The 14,680-nt window shown below is 41.2% G+C and overlaps 1 protein-coding gene across 2 annotated transcripts in view; it reads left to right on the top strand.

Moving 5' to 3' along the window:
- Window positions 1-14,680, top strand: part of LOC147747656 (uncharacterized) — a 624,300-nt gene that overhangs the window by 457,977 nt on the left and 151,643 nt on the right. The window contains exon 4 of one of the 2 annotated variants that reach the window (XM_086936344.1): window positions 12,396-12,482. The exons of the other annotated variant lie outside the window; for it this stretch is intronic. Coding sequence (XP_086792470.1) covers window positions 12,396-12,482 — 87 coding nt within the window. The remainder of the gene's footprint in view (window positions 1-12,395; window positions 12,483-14,680) is intronic. 2 annotated transcript variants of the gene reach the window in all.

Raw genomic sequence — 14,680 nt, 5'->3', positions numbered from 1 at the left:
TTCAACAAAAAGTTTTAGCCAGGCATTGGGGCTGTCAAACTATTAATTCATATGAAGAAATCATCACCACTAAAGTTCAAAATACACCAAAACGCTAGTGGTGCTAACCTTAAGACAAAGTGAATCCTCATGGGGCGTTGCTCCAGTGCACTCCTTCAGCGGTTGTTGGCAATGCAGCTAGTTTTCATCTCAAATATAACAATTCATTTAAGTCACTGCCAGTTACACCAGCCCAAAACAATTATAAATTGCATCCAATTTAAAATGTGTTGGTTATTTGAACAAGCGGTAATGTCAAGCACCATAGACAGCAATATAGCCTAAGCATAAAATAATAAAACTAGTTCATACCATCGATAACAATAGTCACTATATGCTATGAACCCCGTTAGTTAAAGAGCTGCAGGGCCATTATACACCCGGGAAGTATGAACGCCTCTATTGTAAACTACATTAGTTTACATTCTCCAATATCATACCGCTATGCATGATGATATGTGGCTTACGTGCCCCTTGTACCAGCTAACGGATGGCAAAAAACATGTGTGTTCCACCAGTAGGTCTGTAAACACAGTAAACATAAATGCAAGAGAAAAAGGATGATGACTGGAAAACCTGGCATAGGCGTTGCATTCAGCGTCACCACTCTCCTGGAACTATGGCGGTTACAGATTTGGAGCAAATCATCATGGAGCAACAACACGCTATTCAAGTGGCAGTACAGATCCATGGCTGTGACCAGAAGGATGTGTCTACGCAGTCCTCGAGTGATCAGAGTTCTTCTGCTACATAGTATGATTTTGTGGTCTCACCTGATAACACTCTGCAGATGTTGGCCAATATAATATGAGTCCTCCACTGTTACTTTACTATTTGTGTCAGCTGTTCTTGCATGTATATAACAGTTAATTGCAGTGCTCTATCTGTTGATTAGGGCCTGCTTCTTGTCTTACTTTATACGCTGACTTGCCTTACTGTAGGTATTATTGCCTATTAGATGCAGTTCCTAAGGCAGTGACAAGACCTGCCCTTACTCATATGCTGGTACATGTTACATGCCATGTCAAAAGGCATATTACTAGGAGGTACTTATGGTGCCACACCTCGCTAATGTTGGGGATATTGTCTCCCGGGCCTACGGAAATGCACACTTCCCTTTGTATTTATCTTGATTTCCTGTGTTTGACATAGTTCAACCACAAGTTTGGGCAGCTTCATATCAGGGGTTCGCTCTTCTGGTATTATGATAATGTTCTGTTGGTTTCTTGTTCTGTTTAATTGTTGCCTTCGTCCCATACTGTTATATTCCATATAGGTACCCTATATAGGCACAGGTAACACTGCAACCTTTAAACAATATCCTTCCCGACATTAGATACATAACGGTTCATAGGACTGACCTTTTACCTAGATATGACACTGCATTCAGAACAATTTTTTTCCCCAGTTTGGAATTCATACATTATGCATGAAGTTTCTTGGAAGCACAGCAGGACTGACAGCAAGACGAACATCTCCTGTATAATATCTCTGTATAAAGTTCAGGCCCAACGTCATCCTTTAGGCCGACACAGTAACACAGCAAGGTAGGACCCCTGGGGAGACCTGTGGGTATATATACATCATGTCTTGCTTAGAAAGACAGAGGAGACCATGACTTCCCGGCTGACACACTGACCAGAGATGCTGAGATTCCTGCATGTAGACACTCCAGCTCGCAGTAGTCTAACATCCCTCGCGGGGTGTCCAATTTGAGATCAGGACGGGGTCCCTTATTGTCTCATTCTCTGGTAATGGGGTTGACTAGATCCTGGAAGGATTCTTGGCATAACACCTACACAGATGCTAGGTACATTGAGGTACATCTAGTTAGGGAGGCATCGTAGGAGTATGCACTTTTTATCATGTATTCTATGTACTTGTATATATTCATGATTACTACAAAATGGTAGATCTGTACCATCCTTTTACTTTTGTAGTACTGCTAAGCATATATCTCTGCTACGGCCTGATAGTTGTTACAGCACATCTATTCTACGTTACAATAGCAACAGTTCAATACATACTTATTGACAAACACCCAGTATGTTTATTCTGTGTATCTCTGAGGCAAACTAAGTGAGCATGAGTGACTGAGTGAAAGGTAATATATTGTTTCCATGATTCTGAGGGATCAAGGTTGTCATGTTCTGAGGTTGCCAGAAACTATTCCTTCCCTGATAAGAGGAGATTCTAGTGGCACAGTGAGCTAGCTAATACAAACAGGCTAACATATCTGGTGGGTCTGCTCGGAACAAGTCTGCCACCAATCTCTCCGTTTGTTATCCGAACGTGCAGATCTTGTATAGGGTATATAGGAACTACACAACAGCACTGCTTATATAATGGCAGGGTCTGGACTGCTTCTGGGTATAGGACTAGCTGCCTTCCAAGATGCGATCACCAATCACACACATACCCCACTTCAGGATGGCCCATCATAACATTATAATGTGGAATGTGTGTGGTATGCATGCCCCATCTCGTCGATATACTGTGTATTCCTATCTTAAACGCCTCTCCGGTCTTATAGTGCTACTACAGGAGTCTCATTTAAAGCTGCCTGAGTTGACCAGGCAGCAGTGACTGTGGAGAGAGCAGTTCTTTGGTATGAATTTCTCATCCTAGGACTGCACGGTATTGATCTGGGTCAGACCAGGGACTCCTTTTCAAGTTGATGAGGTTGAGACAAATGTAGGGGATCAATATAACTTTGTTGAGGACAGGCTTATTGGCAGACTTGTCTTACTGGGGAACATCTATGCCCCTAATGCAGACCAAGTTGCATTCCTACGGATGATCTCACATGGACTATCCAGGTGGAGCGTACTTCCGTGGCTGCCAGGTGGTGATTTCAAACAGCAAGCTGGACACTAGCCTGGACTACTTTTTACCTCCCTGTCACATACAGTCACCACCACTAACACCTTGGCACTCCAGAAGTGGCTGCACCACTGGCATCTCATGGATGTCTGACAGACATGTAATGCCCCCGAGTGTATCTTTTACTCCCACCCACACAAACTACACGTCAGATTGGACTGCTTTATCTGTATCCTTAATTTACTATCTTCCAATAAGCACACAGACTATCTGGGATGTACCTATTCAGACCATAACCCTCAATATTTACATCTTACATGTGATACCAGGCCCCCTTCAGTCCCCACTTGGCATCTGCAGCTCACCCCATTGATGGATCCTTCTTTTCGAACATCACTCAGCACTGCAATTGAGGAATACTTTGAACTGACACAGCTTTCCCAACCTTGTTAGAAAGGGACGCATTAGAGGTGATGCTTAGGGGTTGGTATTTGAGACTGGGGTGTGGTATGCCATGACAGGTGTAGTGTGAGTTTTTCCTGATTGAATGTGATTTACTTGTACTTGAGACCTGCTCAGTGGCTGAGCCATCACATATGCCTGCTCTCGAGAAGGCACTCCGAACATGCAGCACTGCTGGAGGACCTGCGATGCTTCAACTATGAGGCCCATTCTGATATTGTACTTGCAACCACTTATCAGTCTGGCCCTCTTCTAGTATGGCTGATCCGACATGAACAGCCAACACACCCTGTAATATCGCTGAAGTCAACTGAAGATACCCTGCTTCATACTGAAATGGAACACTCATGGCATCCCGTTAGGACATAGCTTCCCTCCTCTTCGTTTTGTCCGTTCCTCACATCACCTTAGAACAGCAGATGGAACTAGAGAGTCACATACCTCCAGCTTAAATTCACGAGGATATATGGGTGCTTGCACCCAGAGTGGACCTTTCCATTTGAGGTGCTGCTCTGCTATGGGGTTTGGTCCCGATACCTTCTCCTGGTGAAACTCCTCTACGACCAACTAATGTCAAAGGTTAGGATGGGACACCTTGTTTCTGATCCAATACAGGTAAGTAGGGGCACTATGCAGGACTGACCCCTTTCCTCTCTTCTTTTGTCCCCAGCCACAGAGCCACTATCCCTCACAATAAGGGTACAGGCAAATGCATAGGGATAACCACAGACAATGGACTACATGCTCTTTCCCTATATGCAGATGATATACTTCTATTTATTAGGGATATCTGTCCATCCCTCCCACGATCCTATATAAGGCATGCATATCTGCCTTGGTTACCCCTGAGCTGGGAGAGATCCTGTTTATTCCCATTTTTCCCTAACCTGTTGAACCCAGCTCTTACCATTAACTGGGTGCCTGTGGCATGGCAACCTACTACGTTCTGTTATATCAGTGTCAGAATTTATCAAATGGACCAAGATTTGTTCATTGGGAATCTCACAAAGACAGTAACTTGCATTGTTCTTTTAAAAATTGTGGTGCTCCTTCGCCTCCTCTACTATTTTACAAATCTGTCTCCTCGTCCTTTGTTAGAAAATATGTTTCTGACAGATGGTATTTGAGCATTTGCTCCTCAATTTTATATTTCGATTTCATTGTTCATTTTTCTTTTAGAAGTTTCATTCTTCCTGCAGTTTCTGTTCTTGGTAAACTGTAAGTTATGTTTTAGCATGTTTTAGCATTTTTTGTAAACCATGTGACTCTTGTGAAACAACTCAGCTGCACCTATAGCGCTGGAATCAACTCTCAGTGGAGTATCTCTAGCGCTTTGACACCTGTAGAACACCAGAAAATAAATGTGGGTGGAAGCTAAATTTCATTTTTAAACAATATTGTTTTCAATTGTTTCCAGAATTTTAAATGATCTGTGCATTGTTTGAGTGATAAAGGGAGTTTATTCCAGAGAGTAGGTCCTGCTATGGAAAGTGCCTTACTCCCGTGTCTAGCTTTCTTAGCCCGTGGTACCTGCAACAGAAAATCGTTGCTGGACCTAAGAGATCGAGTGGGGGTGTAAGGGACAAATGTATTTTTCAAATAGGCAGGTCCTTGGCCATTTAGGCACTTGTGAATTAAACAACATGTTTTAAATTTCGTTCTCTGCCGGACAGAAAGCCAGTGTAATTGGTCAAGAAGGGGTTCGGAGGCAGTTCTAAGAGGGGCATTAAGAACCAGGCGGGCCGCCGTATTCTGGATGACTTGTAGTCTATCCAATACCCCTTCATTGGCAGCAAGCAGTAGACCATTACAATAGTCAATCCTGCTTAAAACAAGTGCCTGGACTAAAGTTCTCCTCACCGAATCAGGCAGAAGGGGAAAAACCTTACGCAGTAGGCTGATGGTATGAAAGCATATACCTGAGATATAATTAACATGTTGCTTGAGTGTCAGATCTTGATCCAGACGGACCCCTAAGTTCTTTACCATTGATTTGGGTTCGGGAACAACACCCAAGTCGTTGGGCCACCAGTCCGGAGACCAAAGCAGTTTAGCTTCCCCAAACAACATAACCTCAGTTTTACTGACGTTGCACTGAAGGCAGTTGGCCGACATCCATTGTGCTACTGCCTTCATACCAGCTGAAAAGGAGCTCTTCACTTCAGCGGAGATAGTTTTGAACGGGAAGAGGAGCTGCGTGTCATCAGCATAAGACACGGGGATGAAACCGTACTTACGCATCACTCTTGCCAGGGGTGCCACATAGATGTTAAAAAGAGTAGGGCTCAGGCAAGAGCCCTGTGGCACCCCTTTGGAGATCTCTACCTCCGCTGACCGATATGCACCCATGGTGACACTCTGGGTGCGGTCGGATAGGAAGCTCTTTAGCCAAGCAAGGGCTTTGTTTTTGATCCCAGCGTTCGACAACCGTTCTGTCAAGATGGAATGTGACACGGTGTCGAACGCCGCTGATAGATCTAACAAAACCAGGATCACTGAAAAGCCCCTGTCTTGGTACATGTGCAAGTCGTCAGTCACGGATACCACGGTTCAAGTGTATAATAAACATAGCTTGTTTTACTTTCCCTCCGGCTACCTGATTGTTCGTATTGAAGTGGGCAGAGAGGTTTTAAAGCCAGAAAAGATAATTGAGTTGTGTCTCTGAGAATTTCTCATATCCACATATGGTGCCTGAAAAGGTACCTCTTCGAGGCTGATCCACCAGACGATTTGGAAGACCGAATGTGGCTGAGGCGCATTCACCCGAGACGGCTGGATTACAGGGGCCCGCACGAGGAGACTCGTTTCTCACATCTGGTATCCAAAGTTTTGAACTGAGGCTCTTTGGAACTGGGCCATACCAACAGAGGTCCCGAACTGGTGAGTTTGGAAGAGGAGATTGTTTGGTCTCAGAAGAGGTGGTCAGACGGAGAGAGAGAGATCTGAAGACATTATCAGGGGAGATTGTTCTGAGTCGACATTGTCCATATTTGTTTGATAGAATACCCCTGCATAGATGTTTTTCGAGGTGCTGTTGTTGTTTCAGTGTGAGATTGGATGAAAGTCAGCCAATTCAAAAAGATGGAACTCTAGCGTGGTATATGATGAAAAGAAAGGGATATGATGCAGTGTTGTTTAATTGCTTGTGGCACAAGTACACAATAAAATGTAGTGTTACAATGGCCTATATACAGTAGTTTTGATTAACAGAAACTTGACTATCCTGAGCAGTGCCTATTCGAGGGGAAGTCCTGACAGGCTATGTTTGAGGTTTTGAAGTCCTGGCAAGAAGAGGCAAATTGGAGATGGAAGAGGGAACAAAAGAAGATACAACAGGAGCAAAATAAAACTAATATGGAGAAAGCCCAGGAGCAGGGATATGGCAGGATTAGGAGCAGTATAGAATGATAGGCAACAAAGAATTCTGACAGATAAAACATTTCACTCAGCCATCCGGTAGAAACGCTATGAAGTTATGAAACATTTGTTACAGACAACTCCAGTGGCCCTATGTCCCTACTGCCAATGCCACAGCTCCTCCAGACCTGCACTTGCATTCTGAGTTAGCCCGCCCTGACAGCCCACCCTCTCTAGATGTGTCTACGGTGACCCAATCCGACCCATACCACAAATTCATAGTTCTGTTCCGCCTAAACACCAGACAACATTTCGCGACAGCATAATGGGACAAGAGCAATATAAGATTTTAAAAAAGTGTGATGAATGGATGGATGCAGATGGCTACAAATTAAGGGACATTATGGAGACGGTGAAAGGAATAGATATATTCAACCAGAATTTGGCCATCCAATATTTGATGGCAAGGGAAGAGGAAAACTGAAAGGAGTTGGAGAAGGGTCGATTATTTCCCTCAAGAAGTCAGTCATATGGAAGCGAGGGCAGAATAGTGAGATTTCATCTCAAGACATCCCAAATGTGGTGGAACGGTGTGTATGGTATCGAGAAAAGTGCTTTTCTGGACATAGAGAAATGAACACCAGCTTCAATGTCTCACTAGTAAGGTATATCAGTTTCCTATGTGGGAAGTGCCCCCAATTCCATGATATCCCATATCTAACAATGCGACCAACAGACCAAAGCCTCAATTCATCCATGTCCCTTGGAGACAAGATGAAGTGATGGAAGTTACTGAATTTCTGAAAGAATCCATCTGGATTTTATAAACAACTTAGGACTGCTATCTTGGCTACTACCATGACTTTAGGAGAAGTAGATTTTTTCTTTAAATGTTTACTGCAGCAGAGATATGGAATTTATTTATTTATTTATTATGCATCTTGTACCGCGCAAACTAAAACCCGAAGGTGTCAAGGCGCCTAACAAAAGGATCAAACAAAAAGCAGGCAATCTTGCACTTACATGTACGCTTGAACAAAGAGGCGTGTTTTAAGGGCTGCTCTGAAGGTTTGGAGGGAGGGGAGGGACCGATGTTCTAAAGGAAGATCGTTCCACCATTTAGGGGCCAAGAGGGAAAAAGCCTTACCACCCCATCTGGCTTTCCGAATACGGGGGATGTGGAGGAAAGAGTGGTTGGAGGAGCGGAGGCTCCTGCCAGGATTGTAATATGTCAGGATGGATCTGATCCCTGTAGGGGTGCTTTTGGTCAAGGCTTTATAGACCATACACATGGATTTGAAAACAACATTCTATTAGGAATACTGATGATGCACCAACCCTAGGCAAAACATAAATTACAGACCATTATACCAGCCCAGACTCTAAGCTGGAACAATTTGACAGCATGCAGACAAAAGCAGAGTGACAATATATTTTACCCATTTCGAGGACACCTTCACCGACTTAAGTGGACAAGACTTGACTACAGATGCAGTTAGGATATTGTCAATTGACAGATTTGTGGGAGGTTTGTTGAGAGAGATAAATTACAAATTAGTTCAGTTGGAAAGTTCCTTGACTGTTAAAAGCCTGGTGGAGATTTTGCATATTGCACAATATTATGAGAAGTGGAGATAGGATGAGAATGGGAGGTCTGAGAAGAAAAATGAAGGAATTGGAAGACTAAATTATTACTCCAAAAAGCGTTCCCTAATAGAGGACGTGGAACAGGTCAAGGTAGAGGAAGAGGATGGGGCTTTTCAGCTCTACCTCTCTGCAGACCATTAGGACCCAACCAATGTGCCTAGTGGAAACAGGAGGGCACTGGAGGTCCGATTGTCCCCAATTGGTAGAAGGAAAAGGTATGTCAGTACAGAGAGGAAGAGGACCTGGCCGACTGAGGTAGTCAGGAAATGGTGGTGCTGAAAGACAGAATGCCAATATCTCTGACGATAAGCAATATTTCAATCATGACTATCTTGAAGATTATTTTTACTAGGACAGCCACGGAAAGAGCACTGGTCAGGTCCAAATACCTGTTGACCAGTCTGGACCATACATAGATTTAGCAGTAGATGACCAACCGCATACATTTTTAGTAGACACTGGAGCCACCCGAACTTTAGTGGCCCACTATTTGGTCCCAAGGGCTCCTCTTTCTGGGCAAGCAAATGTTTCAGTGAGATATTCTGGGATCTCCGTTAGGAGCCCAGTATCTGCACACATGACTGTTACAGTCAGCCCATTCACTGTAAATACATCCCTTGTACTGACAACATATTGCAGTAAGATTTGCTAGACCTAGACATGCTGAAACAATTACATGCTACTATACATTGTACCCCTGATGGCGTTTATGTAACTATGGACCCTACCCGATATGACAAGTGCATGTTTTCCAGACCTGCTTTTCTGCCACCAGAATTGCGTGCGATTAATGCCAACCTTTGGGCCAAGGGTGACAATGATGTGGGCAGTATGGATATAGACCCAGTTGTAATAATAATAAAAGACAATCTTAAATTACCTTGGATACCACTAAACAAGATATCTAAAAATGGGGAGGAGGGCCTTAATCAAGTAGTTTCAGATCTTGTGCATGCTGGCATAGTAAAGGGGATAGCTTGAAGCCCATGCAATATTCCTATAAGTCCGGTGGTTTGAAAGGGGCAGGAGGTAAAAAAAATACCTATTGGTTAGTTGTTGATTTACGAGCTGTCAATAAGGCAGTAGTTCCCCAGTTCCCGGTGATTCCTGATATGAATTTCATCTTTACTAGGGTTCCTCCAACTGCTCAAAATTTCACAGTTCTTAACCTTAAGAATGCTTTTTTCAGCATCCCCTATTGCTGAGGAAAGCCAGCTTCCTTTTGGATTTTCCCTAGCTGGCCGCTCATTTACATTTTGCAGAGCGCCTCAAGGGTATACAGACAGGCCAAGTATTTACAGTCAGGCGCTGACGAGCAACTTGATGAAATATCCCTACCTGGTAGATCGATCCTTATACAGTATATAGATGACATTCTGAAAGCCCTGGACACTGAAAAATTTGCAAATATGACACTGTCTCCTCTCTCCAACATTTGTTCCAATAGGACATACATTTTTGCTTTCCAAATTACAGTATTATCAACAAGATACCTGTCTTGGTCACCTCCTGTCAAAGGGAGGTAGATGCATATATCCAGATAGAATGAAATTGAGTCAATCAATGCCACACCCTAACACTCAATCTGAAGTGCGTGGCTTCATAGGTATAACTTCCTTTTGCCGCCAATGGATTCACCTTGATTTGTAAACCTGTATTAGCCCTCACAACTAATGATGTTAGTGAACCTTTACCTTGGATTGAAGAATGCGAGAATCTCTACCTACAGTTGAAGTTAGCTTTATTTTCGGAAATACACACTACCATAAACTCTTTACTTTATTTGTGCATGAAAGAGGGGCTTTGCTTTGTCAGTTTTGACACAGGACCAAGGTGGGAAGAATAGGACTTGTGCTTAATTTTCTTCCATCTTAGATCCAGTTGCTAAAGCTTTGCCTAGTCATTTACGCGTAGTGGCTTCAACTGCTGCAGCAGAAAAGCAAAATGAAGATTTGGAGGCAATGATCTTACCGTATTGGTACCCCATGGGGTGGATACTCTACTAAATAAGACAAAGACACAGCACCTCATCAGTGCACATCTGACTTTGTTCAGCTCTAATATAACCCTAAAATGATGTAACATCTTGAACCCGGCAATGTTACTACCCCTCCCTTTGAAGTAAGAAAAGGTTGATCATGATTGTTTGCAACAGTGGAATAAATTAAAGGACTGGGAGACCTGACCGATATACCTTTATCTGACCCCAGGGTGTGCTGTTCATAAATAGTCCATGTTTCAAGTTGCCTGATGAGAAGACCATAGCAGCATATGCAATTACTACACTTCAAACACTAGTTGAGACTAAAAAGATACCCCACAATTCTGCTCAGGCTGGGGAATTGATAGCCATGATTAGAGCTTTCTAAGTTGAGTATAGACCTTGTAGTTAACATCTATATGGATTCCCAGTAGCATTTCGGGTGCTCCATAGTTTTGAGAGTTTCTGGGCAGAACAGGGATGTTTGACATTACACGGGGCATGCATACAACATGGTGAATTGGTCTTGCAATAGTTGGATGCACTGACATTGTTGAAGAATTTTGCCACATTAAATGCAGTGCACATAAGAAAGTCACTGATGACATAGATCAGGCTAATGCATTTGCAGATAAATGTTAAATGTCGTATACTTGTAAAGCGCACAGCTGCCCCAGCAAAGGGGCGTCCCGGCGCTGTATACCGCTGGGGAGCCCATCCTGGCTTTCCCTGTGAGATGGCCCCTCCTGGGCATCTCCAAGGTGAAGACAAGCATCCCCGGCGCTGATGGGGCCGTTAGCAGAGATTAAGCAAGCTATTGCCCAGAGTTGCTGAGTGGGACCCATGGTTGGAGTAGGCACCGAGGCGAGAATTATCAAGTCCGCTGACCATGACCCAAGACCCTGCCGCGTCGGGAATCGAACCCTGGTCCCGGGCCGACCTCTGCTTCCGGGTCTGCCGCAACTAACCAGTAAGCGACACCACTCCACCTAACAGTGAAGACTAGAACCATCAAAAAACATAGCACTATGTACATAGAAGGCATAGTTAGATGGGTACCTGCATCTGGAATGTGTGAGACCACAATGGATAATGTACGGGAAATACAAAGTGAAGCATCCTCTCAAGAAAAAGAATTGTGGAACGGAATAGGGAAGTTGAATGATGAAGGATGTTGGGTACACCTAACAGAGCAGCAGAGATGGCTATTACTTAACCTTAACAGCTATGTCCCTGCCATAGTCACAATGGTGCATGGACCTGCTCCTATAATCACTGTAAAATGGCTAAGGTTGAAGGAGTGGCCCAGCACAGGGAAGATAACTTGGGGCTCTGCAAATATCCCATCTCCTCAAACTGGGTCGCCATATTGACTAATCTCAAAACCTCTTTAAAGGGGGATATGAAGACATACAGTACCACTGATCCATCTCCCAGGCATGAGGAGGAACATACGTCCACCATCTGATGATGAAATATACTGTGATTACGGTGTGTGGTGCACTGTGTTGATTAATGCTATATTGTGATTGTAACCCACTAGGAATGGACTGAGGCTATTTGAATTTTTACTAGTTGATGCTGTTAATATAAGTGGTCATGTATGTTTAATGCTACTGGAATGTACTACTCTGTTGAGGACTGCTGCAGTATTCATGCATAGATCTCAAATTTTATTATTCTTTGACCCCTATGAACATATGTAGGTCGGCACTTGTCTGACGGACTTGACCCACATGCTGTGTTTGTAGGCGAATGCTCATTAATTTGTGTCGTCAAAGACACTGAGCTCGCCCCTTGCTTTCCTTCTAGCTACAATGTGATTTACTGTGCGTGTCCATGTAATACCTGTAAGGATTTAACACTATCAATGCTACAGCAATTCATCCTCCACTCTGATGATCTATGAATCCCATTGTTCATGACGAGCTCAGCTCGTCATGAGCACACAAGCAGCGTACTGTATGACGAGCTGAGCTCGTCATGAGCATGGAAGGGGTTAAATGTTAAAACTCAATAAACAAATTAAACAATAAAATGATGCATGCTATTGAGATTCTGCTTTATTCACATTTTCTTCTATCAGAAGCCTTTGATTTGGCCAGCATTTCATGCCTATCCATTGAGAACGACTGTTCAACACTCTGCGAGGACCCAGTCTGAACAAGTACAGGTATGACAGCACACCACTGTACAGTTTTTAGGCAAGTCCATCAATCTTTTACATTTACGAATGTTGAAATGTAAACGTGTGTCTTTCCTTCTCCTTTTTATTAATGTATTTTGGATTCAGTGCCAACTGCTCTGCCCCTTATGAGCCAACATTGTCTGCTGCTGATGTACAATCACGGATCACTGACATAATATTGACTACAAAAATATGGGTATTTAAAATATCGACTACAAAATATCGACTACAAAAATATCGAAGCCCTATCTACAAACAGGTAAGTACAAAAATATCGAATCAAAAATGTCGTTTAAAAATATGTACTTTATAAAAATATCAAATTTATTAACATGAATGTAAAATTAAAAGAATATTAAAAATAAATAACTAAAATATACTTAAAAATACTTAAATAACCTTAAAATTATTAAATAATTAATTTAAGTTATAAAAAAAGACAATTTTATTTGTTAAAACATATATATATATTAACATATTATTATTAAAAAATATACAATATTATTACCGTAGCATAGCAAGAGTGTTAAAATTACTATTCCCACTCCAATGAGTGCAACAGTAGGGAAAGCGTTGGATAGCGTAGCGGTAAAAATTACTATTCTCACTCCAAAGAGTGCAACAGTAGGGAAAGCGTTGGATAGCGTAGGGGTAAAAATTACTATTCACACTCCAGTGAGTGCAACAGTAGAGAAAGCGTTGGATAGTTTAGGGGTAAAAATTACTATTCCCACTCCTGTGCGTGCAACAGTAGGGAAAGCGTTGAGTAGCGTAGGGGTAAAAATTACAGTTCCAACTCCAAAAAGTGCAACAGTAGGGAAAGTGTTGGATAGCGTAGGGGTAAAAATTACTATTCCCACTCCAGTGGGTGCAACAGTAGGGAAAGCGTTGGATAGCAAAGTGGTAAAAATTACTATTTCCACTCCAGTGAGTGCAACAGTAGGGAAAACGTTGGATAGCGTAGAGGTAAACATTACTATTCCCACTCAAGTGGGTGCAACAGTAGGGAAAGCGTTGGATAGCGTATGGGTAAAAATTACTATTCCCTCTCCAAAGAGTGCAGCAGTAGGGAAAGCATTGGATAGCGTAGGGGTTAAAATTACTAATCCCACTCCAAAGAGCGCAACAGTAGGGAAAGCGCTGGATAGCGTAGGGGTAAGAATTACTATTTCCACTCCAGAGAGTGCAACAGTAGGGAAAGTAAATACTTCATATATTATTTAAAAAAATATAAATTAATATCTATAAAAAATTGATTAAAAGTAATTTCCAATTTAATATAATATAATAATTAATGAATTAAAATTAAAAATTAATATTAATTATTACAAATAGTTACCTAATAATACAAATTAATTACAAATTAACGATTAATTAATTAACAATTAAAAATTAATTAACAATGAATTCAAATTAAATACAATTAAATACATTGAATTATTTAATTAATTATAAATAAATTACTTCCCACCCTATTCCCTATAAACCCACAACCCGCCACAGAAAATAAATTAGTAAAATTAACATAATTAGCAATTAATCAATTAAATAAAATATTTGGCAATTAAAATGTAATTAATTACCCATAAAAAATTAATTAACAATTAATTCTAAATAAATACCAATAAATAATTTGCATATTTAATTAATTATAAATAAATTACTTCCCACCCAATTCCCCTATAAACCCACAACTCGCTACAGAAAATAAATTAGTAAAATTAACATAATTAGCAATTAATCAATTAATTACAATTAATTGCCAATTGATATTTAATTAATTACCAAATATAAATTAATTAACAATTAATTAAAAATGAATACCAATAAATACATTTACATATTTAATTAATTATAAATAAATTACTTCCCACCCCATTCCCCTATAAACCCACAACCAGCTACAGAAAATAAATTAGTAAAATTAACATAATTATCAATTAATCAATTAATTAAAATTAATTGCCAATTAAAATTTAATTAATTACCAAATATAAATTAATTAACAAGTAATTAAAAATGAATACCAATAAAAAAATGTACATATTCAAATAATTATAATAAAATTACTTCCCACCCTAATCCCCTATAAACTCACAACCCGCTACAGAATTAAATTATGCAAAAATTAAAAAAACAAAATTCATTAATTAAAATAAATTATAACATAAATACACACTTTT

Source organism: Lissotriton vulgaris, chromosome 1_1 (genome assembly GCF_964263255.1).
Source record: "Lissotriton vulgaris chromosome 1_1, aLisVul1.2, whole genome shotgun sequence".
NCBI lineage: Eukaryota > Metazoa > Chordata > Amphibia > Caudata > Salamandridae > Lissotriton > Lissotriton vulgaris.
Note: the sequence above shows the minus strand (reverse complement) of the source record. Positions and strands in the feature narration are given on the sequence as shown.